Source organism: Danio rerio, chromosome 10 (genome assembly GCF_049306965.1).
Source record: "Danio rerio strain Tuebingen ecotype United States chromosome 10, GRCz12tu, whole genome shotgun sequence".
In the NCBI taxonomy this organism is placed as follows: domain Eukaryota; kingdom Metazoa; phylum Chordata; class Actinopteri; order Cypriniformes; family Danionidae; genus Danio; species Danio rerio.
The window spans coordinates 37267946-37282444 of record NC_133185.1 but is presented as its reverse complement, the minus strand read 5'-3'; the positions used below and the strand labels follow the sequence as shown (position 1 = coordinate 37282444).

The following is a 14499-nucleotide window of genomic DNA, read 5'->3' as shown; positions in this document are numbered from 1 at the left end:
ATGTATTAGACTGAGTGATTGTACAAGAGGGGGAAATAAAATGCTCAAGCTTGTTGAGTCTTCGATCACATACTGTAGATCAGTCTCATATTTTCTTCCACACAAACCTCCTCTTCTTGTGCTCTCTTTCCTTTTTACATTTGGTGAGTGTGTCTTTTCTGTAAGGGTTGTGTTGCTGCATAAAAGTCTGTGTTCTTGTATGGCAGAGAGTTTTTGCTGCTGCTTTTTTCTTTTTGTTACAGAGGTCAGCGTTTTTACGAGGCCGTAAATGTCTGAGATTGTCATGTGAAGATAGCTTGACTTTTTTATATCTGGTATCTGTCTGATCTTCCAAACTGGGATTTTGATCATACCACAATAATAATTTTTATTTTATTTGATTACATTTCATTTAAATTTTATTTATTTTGTTTTATGTAATTTTATTACATACAATATTACTTTATATTTATTGTATTCATTTTGTTTTATTTTATATATTTATTTTATTAAATTCCAATTTATCTTTAATTATTTTACTTTAATTACATTTTCTTAAATTAATAATTTTTATTAATTTTTTTCTTACCTTATTTTATTTTGTTACATTTTATTTTAGATCTGTTTATTTGTAATTATTTTATTTGATTACATTTTTTTATATTTTTATTTTATTACATTTTATATTATTTTTACTAATTTATTTATTTTATTTTATTACATTTTATTTATTTTATTTTATTACATTTTATTTTATTACATTTTCATTTTATATATTTTATTACATTTTATTTTACTTTTTTAATGTGTTAATTTTATTCATTTTATTTTATTTATTTTATTTTATTACTTTATTCTTTTTTATTCTATTTATTTTGTTTTGTTTTATTTATTTATTTTATTACATTGTATTTTATTTTTATTTATTTTACTTTAATTAAATTTTATTTTATTTATTTTATTTTTATTACGTTTTATTTTATATCTGTTTATTTTATTTAAAAATGTATTTTATTTATTTTATTACTTTTTGGATAGACTATAGAGACAACTAAATATAAAATAAAAGTTAAATGAAACTATTAATAATTAATAAAATGATATAATTATTTTATTGTACATATTTACTATATAGTCATATAATACAAAAAAATATTTGTTATTCTTTTTATAGAGTTTTATAAAGTTAAAGTATTTTCACGAGACGCTTTACATGAAAATAAATGAAAACAGGGTTTATACATACAATAAGCTTTAAAAATGAATCAAATCTGTGTATAGGAATCATGTACATTGTGTTTTTTATTCAAAGGTTCTTGTCAGCTCTAAAGTTGTGAAAATCTTGAGTGTTTCTGGCCCTGTAAACATGCCTAAAAAGCTCTGGGAGCGCTTTCAATCTTTGAAAAGTAATTTTTTTTATGCTCCCATCTTTATTAAATATTAATTTGAAACTTCAGGGAACCAGGAGCTGGTTAATGTCTTCTGTCAGAGACTCTGCAGTATGCAGACTAAATAACTTAAACATCTGCAGATGGAAAAATCCTTGTGTGTGTGTGTGTGTGTGTGTGTGTGTGTGTGTGTGTGTGTGTGTGTGTAGTGTGTGTGTGTGCGTGTACTAATGCATTAACCTGCTGATGGCATGATGCCCGGCTGATGCCATACGGTGATCAAACACTCATCGTTCAGAAAGGTGATGATGGTTGTAACAAACACATTTGCTGTGTGTGTTTTTCTTCTGCAGTTGAGGTATCAGCATGGACTCTCCACACCGGACCTGCGGCAGACTTTACCCAACTTGAAGAACTTCCTAGAGCATGGGCTGCTCGTACGATGGTAAGTTACAGCATTAATACTGCTCTATGTGAAGGTATGGATGTACATATTCAAAATCCCAAAGACTTCCTATAGACAGGGATCTTTGTAACGAAACACCAACCGCCTGGAACATTATAACAACTGCTTAGTAACATTATGGCAAGTGCTTTGCATTTTTGAAGACAATTTTAGAAACATGTTATGCATTTTTCTCATACTTCCCTCATTTGTTCACATATCGATAATGTTTTTACAGAAGTGTTTACATTATTTTTACTCTGTATTTTTAGGACAATGTTAAAATAGTAGCATTTTTAATAAGTTGAATTTTTATTTGCCGTTTTTATTTCCACAGAAAATGTGGAAATATTTTAATTATTTATGCCTATATTTTAACTCAGATTTTTCATTTGGATTTGTGTTTTTTATAATTCCGTAGTTGATTCATGTGTATTCATAATCTCCATTGAAATATGAATGAGCATAATTAATGTTTATATTAGTGGTGGGTAACCAATATTTACATTTACATTGATATTTAATTTCGCAATTCATTCATATCTGTAGCCATGTTTGTCAGAGGAAATAATAAGAAAGTAACAGTTTGTAGATATTTTTATATTTTCTTTTTATATTTATCCACAATATTTTTCAGTGGATGTTGAAATGTTATCTATCTATCCATCCATCTTTCTCTGTCTGTCTGTCTGTCTGTCTGTCTGTCTGTCTGTCTGTCTGTCTGTCTGTCTGTCTGTCTGTCTGTGTATGTATGTATGTATGTCTGTTTGTTTGTCTGTCTGTCTGTCTGTGTCTATCTATCCATTCATTTGTCCATCTATCTATCCATCCATGCATACTTTTATCCATTCATCCACCCATCCACCTATCCATCCATTCATGCTTTTGTCCATCTATCCATCCATCCATCCTTTTATCCATGCATCCATACATCCATCCTTCCTTTTGTCCATTCATCCATCCATCCATGCATACTTTTTCCAGTCATTCATCCATCCATCATCCATCCATCCATCCATCCATCCATCCATTCATTCCTCCATACATTCATTCGTCCATCCATTCGTCCATCCATTTGTCCATCCATCCATCCATCCATCCATCCACCTTTCCATCCATCCATCTATCCATCCAGCCATGCAAACATTTGTACCATCATCCATCCATCCATTCATACCTTTGTCCATCTATCAATTTATCCATCGATGCATACTTTTGTCCAGCCATTCATCTATTCATCCATACATACTTTTGTCCATCCATCCATCCATTCATCCATCCATCCATACATGCATACTTTTGTCCATTCATCCTTCCATGCTAATTTTTGTCCATCTATCCATCCATGCATGCATTTGTCTGTCCATCCATCTATTTATTCTTGTCAATCTATCCATCCATGCATATTTTTGTCCATCCTACGTCCATCCGTCCATCCATGCATACTTTTGTCCGTCCGTCCATCCATGCACACTTTTGTCTGTCCATCCATCTATTCATTTTTTTATTAATCTATCTATCCATTTTGTCCATCTATCCGTCCATCCATCCATCCATCCATCCATCCATCCAATTTTCTAAGAAAATTAAAATATGAAATATCTTGTTATAGATTTTTTAGAAAATTGTAAATGATGGTCCTACAGCACATTGTATGTGCATGTTTCATTTTCATTTAGTTTAGGGGTTAACAGGTTTATTAACAGTCCATTTGCTTTTTAAATCTAGCATTTGTTGATATGCACTGATAAACCACTCCAGTAACCAAGCCAACAAAAAACAACAACAAAAAAGCAATTTCACATAAGCCATGGTAAAAACCCACAACTGTATCCCTCTAAAAAACCAATGGCAATGTTGAAGAAAGCCTGCTTTTGATCTCTCGGTTCAGCGATAGGCAAACCATCTATCCGTATGTTAATTTAATAATCTGTGTTTTGAAAGGACGGAGGCCAGCATAAGTGAAACGCTTCAGCGTCATCGTCTTTTCTTCCCCAAGTAATGTTTAATGGATTGTGGAAATGCTTAAGATGGAACAGATGAAAGTGTGACCTTTTGACCTCTTGAACCGTACAGAGTGGCAGGAAATAAAGAAGGAAGTGGAAGTCCGGTTGCGCCGCGTGGCTAAACGCAGCCGGAGGGCAGTCGTATTGAGTCAACCTTAAAACCGTGAAAGAGCGGTTTCCGTCTCTCATGGGGAAGAGGAACTGTATACACAAACACAAAACTGCAGAACATTCCTCTCGACATCTTCCTTATAAAACCAACCCTGCAGACATAAACGATAACTTACAGCACATTGAGGCTCTCCAAAAGTCCAGAGCAGTGCATCTGCTAGTGTCCAGTCTCGTTCCCCAACACGGGAAGCAACATTCTGGATCCAGAGCTGAAGTATGAAATATAGAGTGAATGGATTCTCTTTTTTTTTTCCTTTAGTTGCAGACTGCTTTTATTACTCTTGCATCCACTTCCTCTCATGCACTCCCTCCCCTTTGAGTTTAGATAATGTTTCCAGGGCAGGGGCCAGAGATGTGAATTATCTGCGCATAAAAGTCTGCATCAGGGCAGCTGCAAGCGTTCCTCAATGAAAAGAAGTGGAGGGGAATGGCAGAGAAGTGGGAGTGTTGCACAGGTGTACCTTGGGAACTTCTGCAGATCCTGAGAAGCACATTTGGAGAAAATTTTGGATTACAGTTCTTCTGTAATCCCAGCGGATGTTTATGTGGGAAAAGGGAGATGGCGGAGTTTTTCGTGGCTTAATGAAATTGTTTGATCTGTTCAGATTTTTTATAATAGTTGACAGAGTCTGAACAGACACAGTCCCGTCCCACAATGTGTGTGTATGTGTGTGTTCAGAGGTTTTTGCATATGTCTGCATTTCTGAACAGGGGTTATTAATATTTGATCGTTTAGCAGAACATTTGGCTCTGATTGATGGACTCAGCATGACTTTCGGCTCGATTTACAGACTGGACGATAAAGTAAAGATCTTCATGGGATAACGACCTGATTCCAAGTTTTTTAGGATCATTTCAGACATGCAAAAGTTGAAATACTAAGTCAGAATATTAGCAGCTTTCCAAGATCATTTCTGTTATGATATTGGTTGTCGCATACCTCTTTTTCAAATCTGTTCTTTGTTTTTCGACACCCAGTGCACCAGGAGAAGTAGCTCTTAAGTAGCACCAAAACACTGCTGGGCAAGAAGTAAGAAGGGACCAAGGCGATGAACAGATACTCACACAATCCAATCAGGTTGTTCCAATCTCCTAAAATCTTCATTTGTCTCCTGTACACAAATTAAGACATTTTAGATCAAATCAGAGCTCTCTCTCATCTTCCATAGAATGCAAGAGTCCCGAGATATTCAGAGTCCAGGTAAATCACCAAAAACATTTTGTCAGAACATTCCATGCAACTTCAGTGCTTCAACTGTAATCAAATGAAGCTCTAAGACAAGGTTACCCAAACTCGGTCCTGAAGGGTTGGTGTCCTGCATGGTTTAGCTACAACATCTTTTAACACACCTGACTGGAAGTTTTTATTATGAATAGAAAAAGCTTGATTAGCTGGTTCAGCTGTGTCTAATTGGGGTTGGAATTAAACTGCAGCACACTGGCTCTCCAAGGCAGGGTTTGGCGACCACTGCTCTAAGAACTTGTGAGCCAGAACAACTGTAACTATATGTCGTTTACTGTATTTCAGACAGTATGATGTATTGCCATAAGAGCCTGCAGCACAACACTCAAGCGTGGTATTACCCATTGAAAATGCACATCATGATCTGATATGGAAGACACAGGCAAATAAAATACAAAGTTGCTGTCAATAGTCAGAGAGCTCTCGGATTTCTTCAAAAATATCTTGATTTGAGTTCTGATAATAAATGAAGGCCTCGGAGGGTTTATAACAAATCAATAACAGAACTAACCCTTTAAAGCCCAAAGTATGTTTAAGTCATTTTCTATGACAGTCCTCGTACTGTTCAATTCAATTCATCTTTATTTCTGTAGCGCTTTTACAAAGTCGATTGTGTCAAAGCAGCTTAACATAAAAGTTCTAATAGATTGAAACTGTCAGTCTTGATGTTTAGTTCAGTTCAGTGTGGTTTGATTTTCACTGCTGAAAGTCCAAACACTGAAGAGCAAATTCATAGATGTGCAGCTCCACAAGTCCCCAGCCAAGCAAGCCAGTGACGACAGTGGTGAGGAACAAAACTTCACCAATTGACTAAAGTGCAGGAAAAAATACATTGAGGATAAACCAGGCTCAGTTGTTGCACGACCATTTCTCCTCTGGCCAAACTTTCTGTGCAGAGCTGCAGTCTTGGCATCGGGGGCTGGAGAACGTCCAATGTGGAGAAGCGGCAGGTATGAGAAGGCCACCGGCTGGCGTACAGGCTGGCCCATGGGATCAGTGCGGAGACTTGTCTATAGTGCAGAGACTGTCAGTAGTAATGAAGCTCAAATTTTTCTGTTTATGTAAATGTTCTGGGTCAATAGCGTAGACACAAGGTGAATGTTGAGAATAAAAAGGTTCATTAGGCGCTATTCGGATTTGACTCCATTTCACCCATAATCTCTTAACCCTGGGTACATGCAGAAAGAAAGGTCATTTCAGTGTTAAAATATCTTTTTATATGCACTAGGCACAGAATAGTACTGTAAGTCATTCTAGGTTGTATTCTCCAAAAACAAAAGTAAATGGACATAAGTAGACACAAGGTGAATGTTGAGGTTGAGCGGGTCCATTGACTACTCTCATTTGACTCTGGTTCACCCATAATCTCTTAGTCCTGGGTAAATGTAAAAAGAAAGGTCCTTTCTATGTTAAAAAACCTTCTCATATGCATGTTAATAACAGAGAATTGTAAGCCATTCTTAGTTGTTTTCTCCAAAATTGAAAAAGTAAATAGACAAGTACACAAAAGGTGAATGGTGAGGTTGAACGTGTCCATTAGGTATTCTGATTTGACTACACACTTAGAGAAGACAGGCAGAGAGTGCATGGACCGAGGCTTGAAGTGGATAACTGGAAATATTTTGGTATGGTGGGGATGTCCACGGATTTTCTGCATTGATTTTGATTAATTTTTTTTTTTTTTTTAGAAAACAATCATGACAGACTTTCTGAATCCGCTTAACTGCCTGTGTGTCCAAATTGTATGCAGATTGCGCCATATGTTTTAGTTGCGATTAAATTGTTAACATGGCAGCGTCCTGTCGAACAAAATCAGCCTGCTTATCACACATCTCCAAGCAAGCCTTTCACCATCCTGTTGCTTTTTTCCCCTTTCAAACACTGATTGGCAGCGAGATTCAGTCTTCACCTCCTTCATCTGGAGCCATAATCACTCTCGTGCATTCTGGCGGTTTCCTCTGCGCGTCAGTCCAATTGGAGCGGGAACCGTCGGAGATGCCAAGTGGGGTAGAAGAGCAGAACGATGAGAGAAAAGTCACAATTTAGAGCCGAGGATGGATTGTAAAAAGAAACCGAGAGTGAAGATGGTGAAAGGCAGACGGGGGGTGCAAGACATGGTGCCGCTGTGTTAATGACGTGTCCTGCCGAGTTCAAACCGAATATGCGAAGCATTCTCTTATTTATGGCACAGGACTCTGGCAGCAGTTTAGACGTCCTGCAGCCCCACTGTGGAGCTCTTGAGAGCGGGTAAAGACGGGCAGGCGTAGGGGGTGAATGTGGAGTTGAAGGGGCTGATGTGACTCAACACCCCAGGATGGAAACTCTAGGGTGGGGTTGGAAGATCTAAAGAACCTCTTGGAACCCCGGTGAACGCAAAACACTAACAAACCATAAATTTTCATCTTTTTATAGCTTATTTTGAACTTTTCTTGTTTGCTTTATTTGGTTGGGTTTAAATCAGAACCCACCCACCCGATTGGCTGGCCCAGATTTCCAAACTCTGCCCATTCTATAACTTGGCACCATATTTGGAATTTTTTTCCATCTATTTGGGAACTTGATTCATCAGGCAACTACTTTATAATACATCTTCATAACAAGCTTCTGCTAATCCGATTTATTAATGGCTGTCAAATAGTTTTGAAGGAAGGCCTGATTCATAACAAACAATGTGTCTGGATGTTCACCCATATGGTAATCCCTTAATCCTGGGTACACGTTGAAAGAAAGGTTCTTTCGGTGTTAAAATACCTTCTCATATGCAAGGATAATGTGAGAAGGCATAGAATCGTAAGTCAATCTTTGTTGTTTCCTTGAAAAAATAAGAAAATAATTTAACAGTTTCATTTTTTTAATTACATAATAATGAAATAAAATAAACATTTTCTGTGAAAATAAACTATTTATGGTTTAAATATATACACTTTAAAGCAATAATAACAAAAAATAAACAAAAATAAAAAGTGTAATATTATAGTAATTCAAATAACAGTATTTATAATACATATATTAATGTATAATATACAATAAATTGTGTATCACTTTAGTTTAAGTAACAATTCACACCATCAACTACTTATTACCTGCTTGTTGCAAAGATATTAAGTGTTTATTAGTAGTTTTAAAGTATCTTATTCTGCAAAAGGATTTTATTCTGCATCCCTAATTCTACCCATAATCAGACCCCCTAGTTTTTCACGATTCCGTGATCACTCTGAATCCAATGCAAAATTTTAAAAAAAGGTCGCAAATTTTTTAGATCCTACAAAACTTTTAACTTAAACGCCAAATAATCACAATCTAAATAATTTCATAAAGCATCCAATTCCAAACCATATAACCAAATTGTATTTATTTCATTTGCAATTAATTGTTTTACGTGACTTATAGTCGTTGCATACACAGCACATGTGATGCATTTGAGTGTCTCTTGAAAAACTACGTCTCACCTGCGCCCTCACAATCCTAACATAACATGGAATAAGTTTTCAGCCTGTGCAGTAAGCAGACATCGATAAAGCTTGAGTGATTTACATGTGAAGTCAAAGCAACGATGGGATTAGACGTCATGTTGCGTGAAGTGTTTTTTGCGTTTGACGGAAGCATCTAACAAACCAAGCAGTGGAACAAACAGATGGGGATTGGTTCATGGATGATGGCCGCTGGACGTGACCGAATCGAAGGGCATTATTTTTTACTTTACATCTATGGCTGGTATTATGATATGCGTCAAATCGATCAATTGTTTTAATTATTTTATTTATTAACTCTTTCCCTAAAGTTAACAAAAGAAAACGCTTCTCTGCCGCTGACAAGTTTTACGGCAATCTGTGTTTTAGATGTATTACTGTAGGGGAAGCCCTAACGCATGTCCTAAATCAGGTACATGATGTCAGATGCTCCTGTAAGTGAAATCTGAGAGAAAGATCATGCATAAAAATAAGAGTTATACAACCTTCCTTTGGGTTGATCACTGCCGTTTCAGATCTGTTTTAGATCTTGTATTGACGAGATCAAAATAAAGAAGCTTTATTTTTATGATTTGTATCATTGTTTCAGATTGCACACCTAACATAGTAGGCTATCTATTATGGTAAATAATATAGGTATATTTTAATCACAAAATTGTCCACAAATTTCTGGGAATAACCACCACAAAATCAGTCATCTTTATCTCAAAAAATCACAAAAATTTTTTTGGAAAAACTAGGGGATACTGTATAATATCCATAATATTTTCTCAATGTTATTCTTTTCATTTGTAGCTCTAAAATGACATTTTATTTGTTTTTTTTGTTTTTTTTTATAAGAAATAAAAATGTATACGCACATAAAACTTTTTGATGTCAGAAAGACCTAATACAATGTTATAGAGCTGCACAATTAATCCAAAAAAGATTCCAATCTCGATTCGACCCCCTAGACCAGGGGTGGCCAACCCTGTTCCTGGAGAGCCATATCAAACACACCTGCCTGTAATTATCACGTGGTGTTCAGGTCCTAATTAATTGTTTCAGGTGTGTTTGATATGGGTAGCAACTGAAATCTGCAGTAAGGTAGCTCTCCAGGAACAGGGTTGGCCACCCCTGCCCTAGACGATCTTAATCCAGCATTTCTACCAACTGCCAATCATATTTTCAAGTTCAGGAGAGAAGAAAAGGCAGCTGCACGAGTCTTTTCATTGTTTCACACACGTTGATTAGTGACATGGACACCTCCAAATCATGTTAAAAGAGTCACATACTGTATTTATAAGGTATAATTCACCTGAAAATGACATTTTTGTCTTCATATAATGATGTATTCGCAGCTGGGAAATCACACGTGAGCTGCTGACTGTGTGGGCGCGCGCCCTACTTAGTGATAGATGCATGCGCGTCTACTTTAGTGAACAGAACCCGCATATGCTGTAAGTAACAGGCAATAAAGTTGTAAATAATAGTCAGTTTGTGGCACAGAGCGATCGTTTGAGAGCCGGGCGCGAAGTATGAACAGCACTTAGCAGTGAAAATGAAACCGAAAGCGAGAACATCATTTAAATAATCATATCACATTTTATAGTTATGACTGCGACAGGCATTTGATATGTTTTTTTTTTTTCTTTCATAGCAAACACACAGTTTTGCATGAAAATAATGTTTACAGTGTCAGTATAACTACTCTAGCCTATATAATGTTGATTTTACCAGTGAATCAAATGGTCTTATAGTGTTCTCAATGACAGATTTCAAGTATAGGCCTATATCTGAAACATAATTTAACCTCAGAAATATTATTAGTAGAACAGAATTATTTATAGAAACTAGTTGACCTACACACAATATTAATATTGTTGTATTACCATTTGTTTGAGAAAAACAATAATTTCATATTAAGCTGTATTTTACATCTACAGAATCGTGAGAGAATCATGATCTTTATTTTAAGCAAAAAATTGCGATTCTCATTTTAGCCAGAATCGTGCAGCTCTACAGTGTTATGCAGAATATTTGTTCATTTGTATCAGTATTTTCTCAATTCGTTTCGCATTCTTTCAGCTGCAGTTCACAAATAATGGAGTTGGCATTGATAGATTTGCACCGTGGGCTGAATCTGTCTCTCTGGATAACATATCGATAGGTGTTTGTTCTCACATCTGGTGGAGTGTTCCTCCAAAATTCCATCTTTATTCTTTACAATCACGCAGCCAGTCCGCCAGGAAAATGTTCCTATTACAGAACCCAGTGCCATGAAACCTGGGCCATGACGGCTTGCGCTTAGTTGCCGGAAACAGTCCCATATGTGTGATCATTCCTGTCGTTGTACATTTTATGAAGGTTGTCAGTGGGATATAAACACTGTACGGCTTTGAAGCGTCATTATTACTGGTGCATATCCAGAGCGGGAATACAGGAAACAATTTGTCACCCTCATAAACAATGCATTTTTATGTCAATAGGTAAATTAGTGCACAGGCATTTTTCAAAATGCAGGCCAGTCCTTCTATAATCTGAAAAAGATGCTTCGCTCATTTTTCGTGAGTGCTAAAAGAACAATGGATAATGTCATATTTTATTTTCTTTGTCATGTTCTCAAATAAAGAAGACAGGGAAAAACACTGCTCTACTTGCTGGCAAATGTTGCAAGATTTCTCTCTCTTCTTTTAAAAATCTTTCTTTAAAGTATCTAGGAAAATACCTAATGCACTGTAGAAAATACTGGCTTCCACACAATCGATTAGTGTTGGGACAACATGAAGGAATTAAGTGAGCTTTTTAGTTTTTGCTAATTTAAGTTAATTGGACATACTCGGTTGCAAAATAACATTCATAAACTGAATGTTGGTTTATAAAAAAATTACACTAATTATTGTGTCAGTCTTGTTAGTCCATTAAATAATAATAACAGACTTAGTAACAGATTAGTAATTGTTAAAATGATGTTAAATGCATTTTTAGCTTTCATTGATATGTCAAGTTAACTTAACCCTCAGTTTTAGGACACATAAAACAGAATAAAATGCATGTGATGTGACACAATCATCACTCATGCTTACAGTATATGTGTGTGTGTAATAAACAAAACTGTGGCATTCATTCAGCAGAACATGCAACTGCAGTTTTACACATTGAATTTTGATTGAGTACTATAAAAATTGACAAATTCACAGGTGTTTTTCATTTTATTCATGGATATGAATATGGATATGAATTGCATCATGAGAACTTGATCATGAGAAGGTTTGATGTCAAATCAAAGTGACTTTTATTGTCTTTTTAGTAGTTTGAAATGGCATATTGTATAATAAATAAGTCATAAATTAAATTTATATGAAGTCTGTACAATAACAGAATGAGTACTGGCAGTTTATTACCAGGTTTTATTACCATAGTTTATAACTCCAACGCAGACATTATTCCACTTCAAACTATTATTACATTATTATAGTGTTATAGCATCATGTAGTTGTTGAAGGAAATATTGAATTTCCATAATGGAATTGAAAACCATCAATACTGTAAATGATAAAACATGAATCAAATATTTCAGGTCAAACAAATAATTATTGAAAAGGATGTCTAACATTGTGACTAATATTTAAACAGCACGGTTTTCTACTAAAAATGGGAAATATTTTGTGTATCAGATATTCATGTAGATGACATCAGCATTTCAAAGGCGTGGAAATTATTGAGAGGGATTTAACATGCTCATTTTTCCCAATCTCATAATAATCTTAAGTACTGTATGGGGTAGTATTACATACATTTTTTTTTCTAAAAAGTCTTCAGTTTTTAAATCAATTTTAAATACAGCTACAGCTCTCTGATTTTCTCTGGGAAAAAAACAACAACAAATGCTATGAGCAGTCAATTTAAATCAAGTCTGTAACATAACAAAACGAGTACTGGCAGTTTATTACCAGGTTTTTGAACCATACTTTACAACACCAACCAGTAATTCTCTTTAAACTATTATTACAACATTATTTTAACATCAAACGTTTTTGGAGGAAAACGTAAATTCCCATAATGCAGTTGAAATCTAAGACAAAACATTAATAATAAAAATGGTGAAAGCTGCTTGTTTACGGATATACACACTAAGGAATTCTTGGTTATTTAAATCCATATTGGGTAAAATATAGACTAACTTCAAACATTTTGTTAAATCTGGTGCTATTAATTTAATTAAAAAAATTAACCCAGCAGTTGGTTTAGTCCATGTTACACCCATAAATGGGTTGACATAACCCAGCATTTTTTTTTTTAAATGGGAACTAGTTTGCAGTTTACATAATTCATTCATTCATTAGTTTTCCTTAGGCATAGTCCATTTATTCATCAGGGGTCACCACGGCGAAATGAACCACCAACTTATCCAGCATAAGTTTTACACAGTGAATGCCCTTCCAGCTGCAATCCAGTACTAAAAAACCTAAAAACATCCGCACACTCATTCACACACATACACTGCGGCCAATTTAGTTTATTCAATTCACCTATAGAGCATGTGTTTGGACTGTGGGGGGAAACCTGAGCACCTGGAGGAAACCCTGCCAACACAAGAAGAACATGCAAACTCCACACAGAAATGTCAACTGTCCCAGCTGGGACTCAAACCAGCGACCTTCTTGCTGTGAGACAACAGTGGTAACTACTGAGCCACCCTGTGGCCCAAAATTACAGTTTGCAGTGCTTGTTTATTTATTAATTAATTAATTAATTTATTTATTTATTTATTTTCAGGCAGGAATTTGCGAAATTATGCATCTAAATTCCATTTTCATTGACCGGATTCTGCAATTCTGTCCACGTTTTCCACATGGCGGAAGACATGGAGCCCTAAAGTATGCTGTTTATTTGCAGTGCCCCGTTAATGTAATTAAGTACATCCACGTCTACAGGAGAGGTGTAAGCTCTTAAGCAAACATTATTCAAACTATCTTTTTTTATTTACCGTCATCCTGCATTTATTTTTGCTTCTCACCCAACCGAGGAGAATTTGTGGTTTGCCTAAAATTCCTCCCGAGTCTGTTTCTCGTTCCAGAGTCTGTCTCACAAGACTACACACCTCAGCCTCGCCGTCATTCCTCCTCTCTCCCGGACCACCATCTCTATTTCCTCAAGGGACGTCCGTAGATGGGCTCCCTCTTCCTGCCAGCGAGGGAGGTGCGACGGCGGCCTAATTGGCCCATATTAAGAGCCAAGTTTAAGAAAATGTGCGGCGTGAAAAATATTATGACGGTTCTGGGAGATCAGTCTGGCATGCTTGAGCGCAAATAGCCCCTTTTTCAAATCTCCAGCACACACCGGCCCCTTGCTCTTGATTAAGGGCTGTGGTTTGACACATGTTTAGAGGAACTCATTTATAACGGAAAGCACGGTGTAACAAATAGCCTCCCGCTCCAAACAATAAATGCTTTATTTTTTCCCTGCAAGGGGTGTGACGTCTAAACACTTGGCTAGATGGAGCCCATATGTTTTGCATATCTACATAACACGTGCGTAAATGGACAATTTTTGAAGTGCCGATAGGACATTTTTTATAATCCGTAATCATATGTATTAGCCTGAGAGATGTAGCGCTGTAACTCACATAATCAGCAACTGTCATTAGTCAACATGTTTTTATAATGCTTTGCAGGAACATCTGACTGCTGTTTTTGAAACACTACGGTTTTGTTTCGGAGCAGCATTTAATTTGGAAACGTCTCTCCCAATTTCACATCTGAAAACTGGATCTGATTATGTGCCGGAGCGCTAGAAGAATCATTTGGGAAATGGA

At 36.0% G+C, this 14499-nt stretch overlaps 1 protein-coding gene across 5 annotated transcripts in view; it reads left to right on the top strand.

Moving 5' to 3' along the window:
• Positions 1-14499, top strand: part of uvrag (UV radiation resistance associated gene) — a 230272-nt gene that overhangs the window by 211473 nt on the left and 4300 nt on the right. For 2 of the 5 annotated variants that reach the window (NM_201069.1, XM_005172655.4), the window contains 1 exon segment: positions 1721-1812. In NM_201069.1, the coding sequence (NP_957363.1) occupies positions 1721-1812 (92 nt within the window). 5 annotated transcript variants of the gene reach the window in all.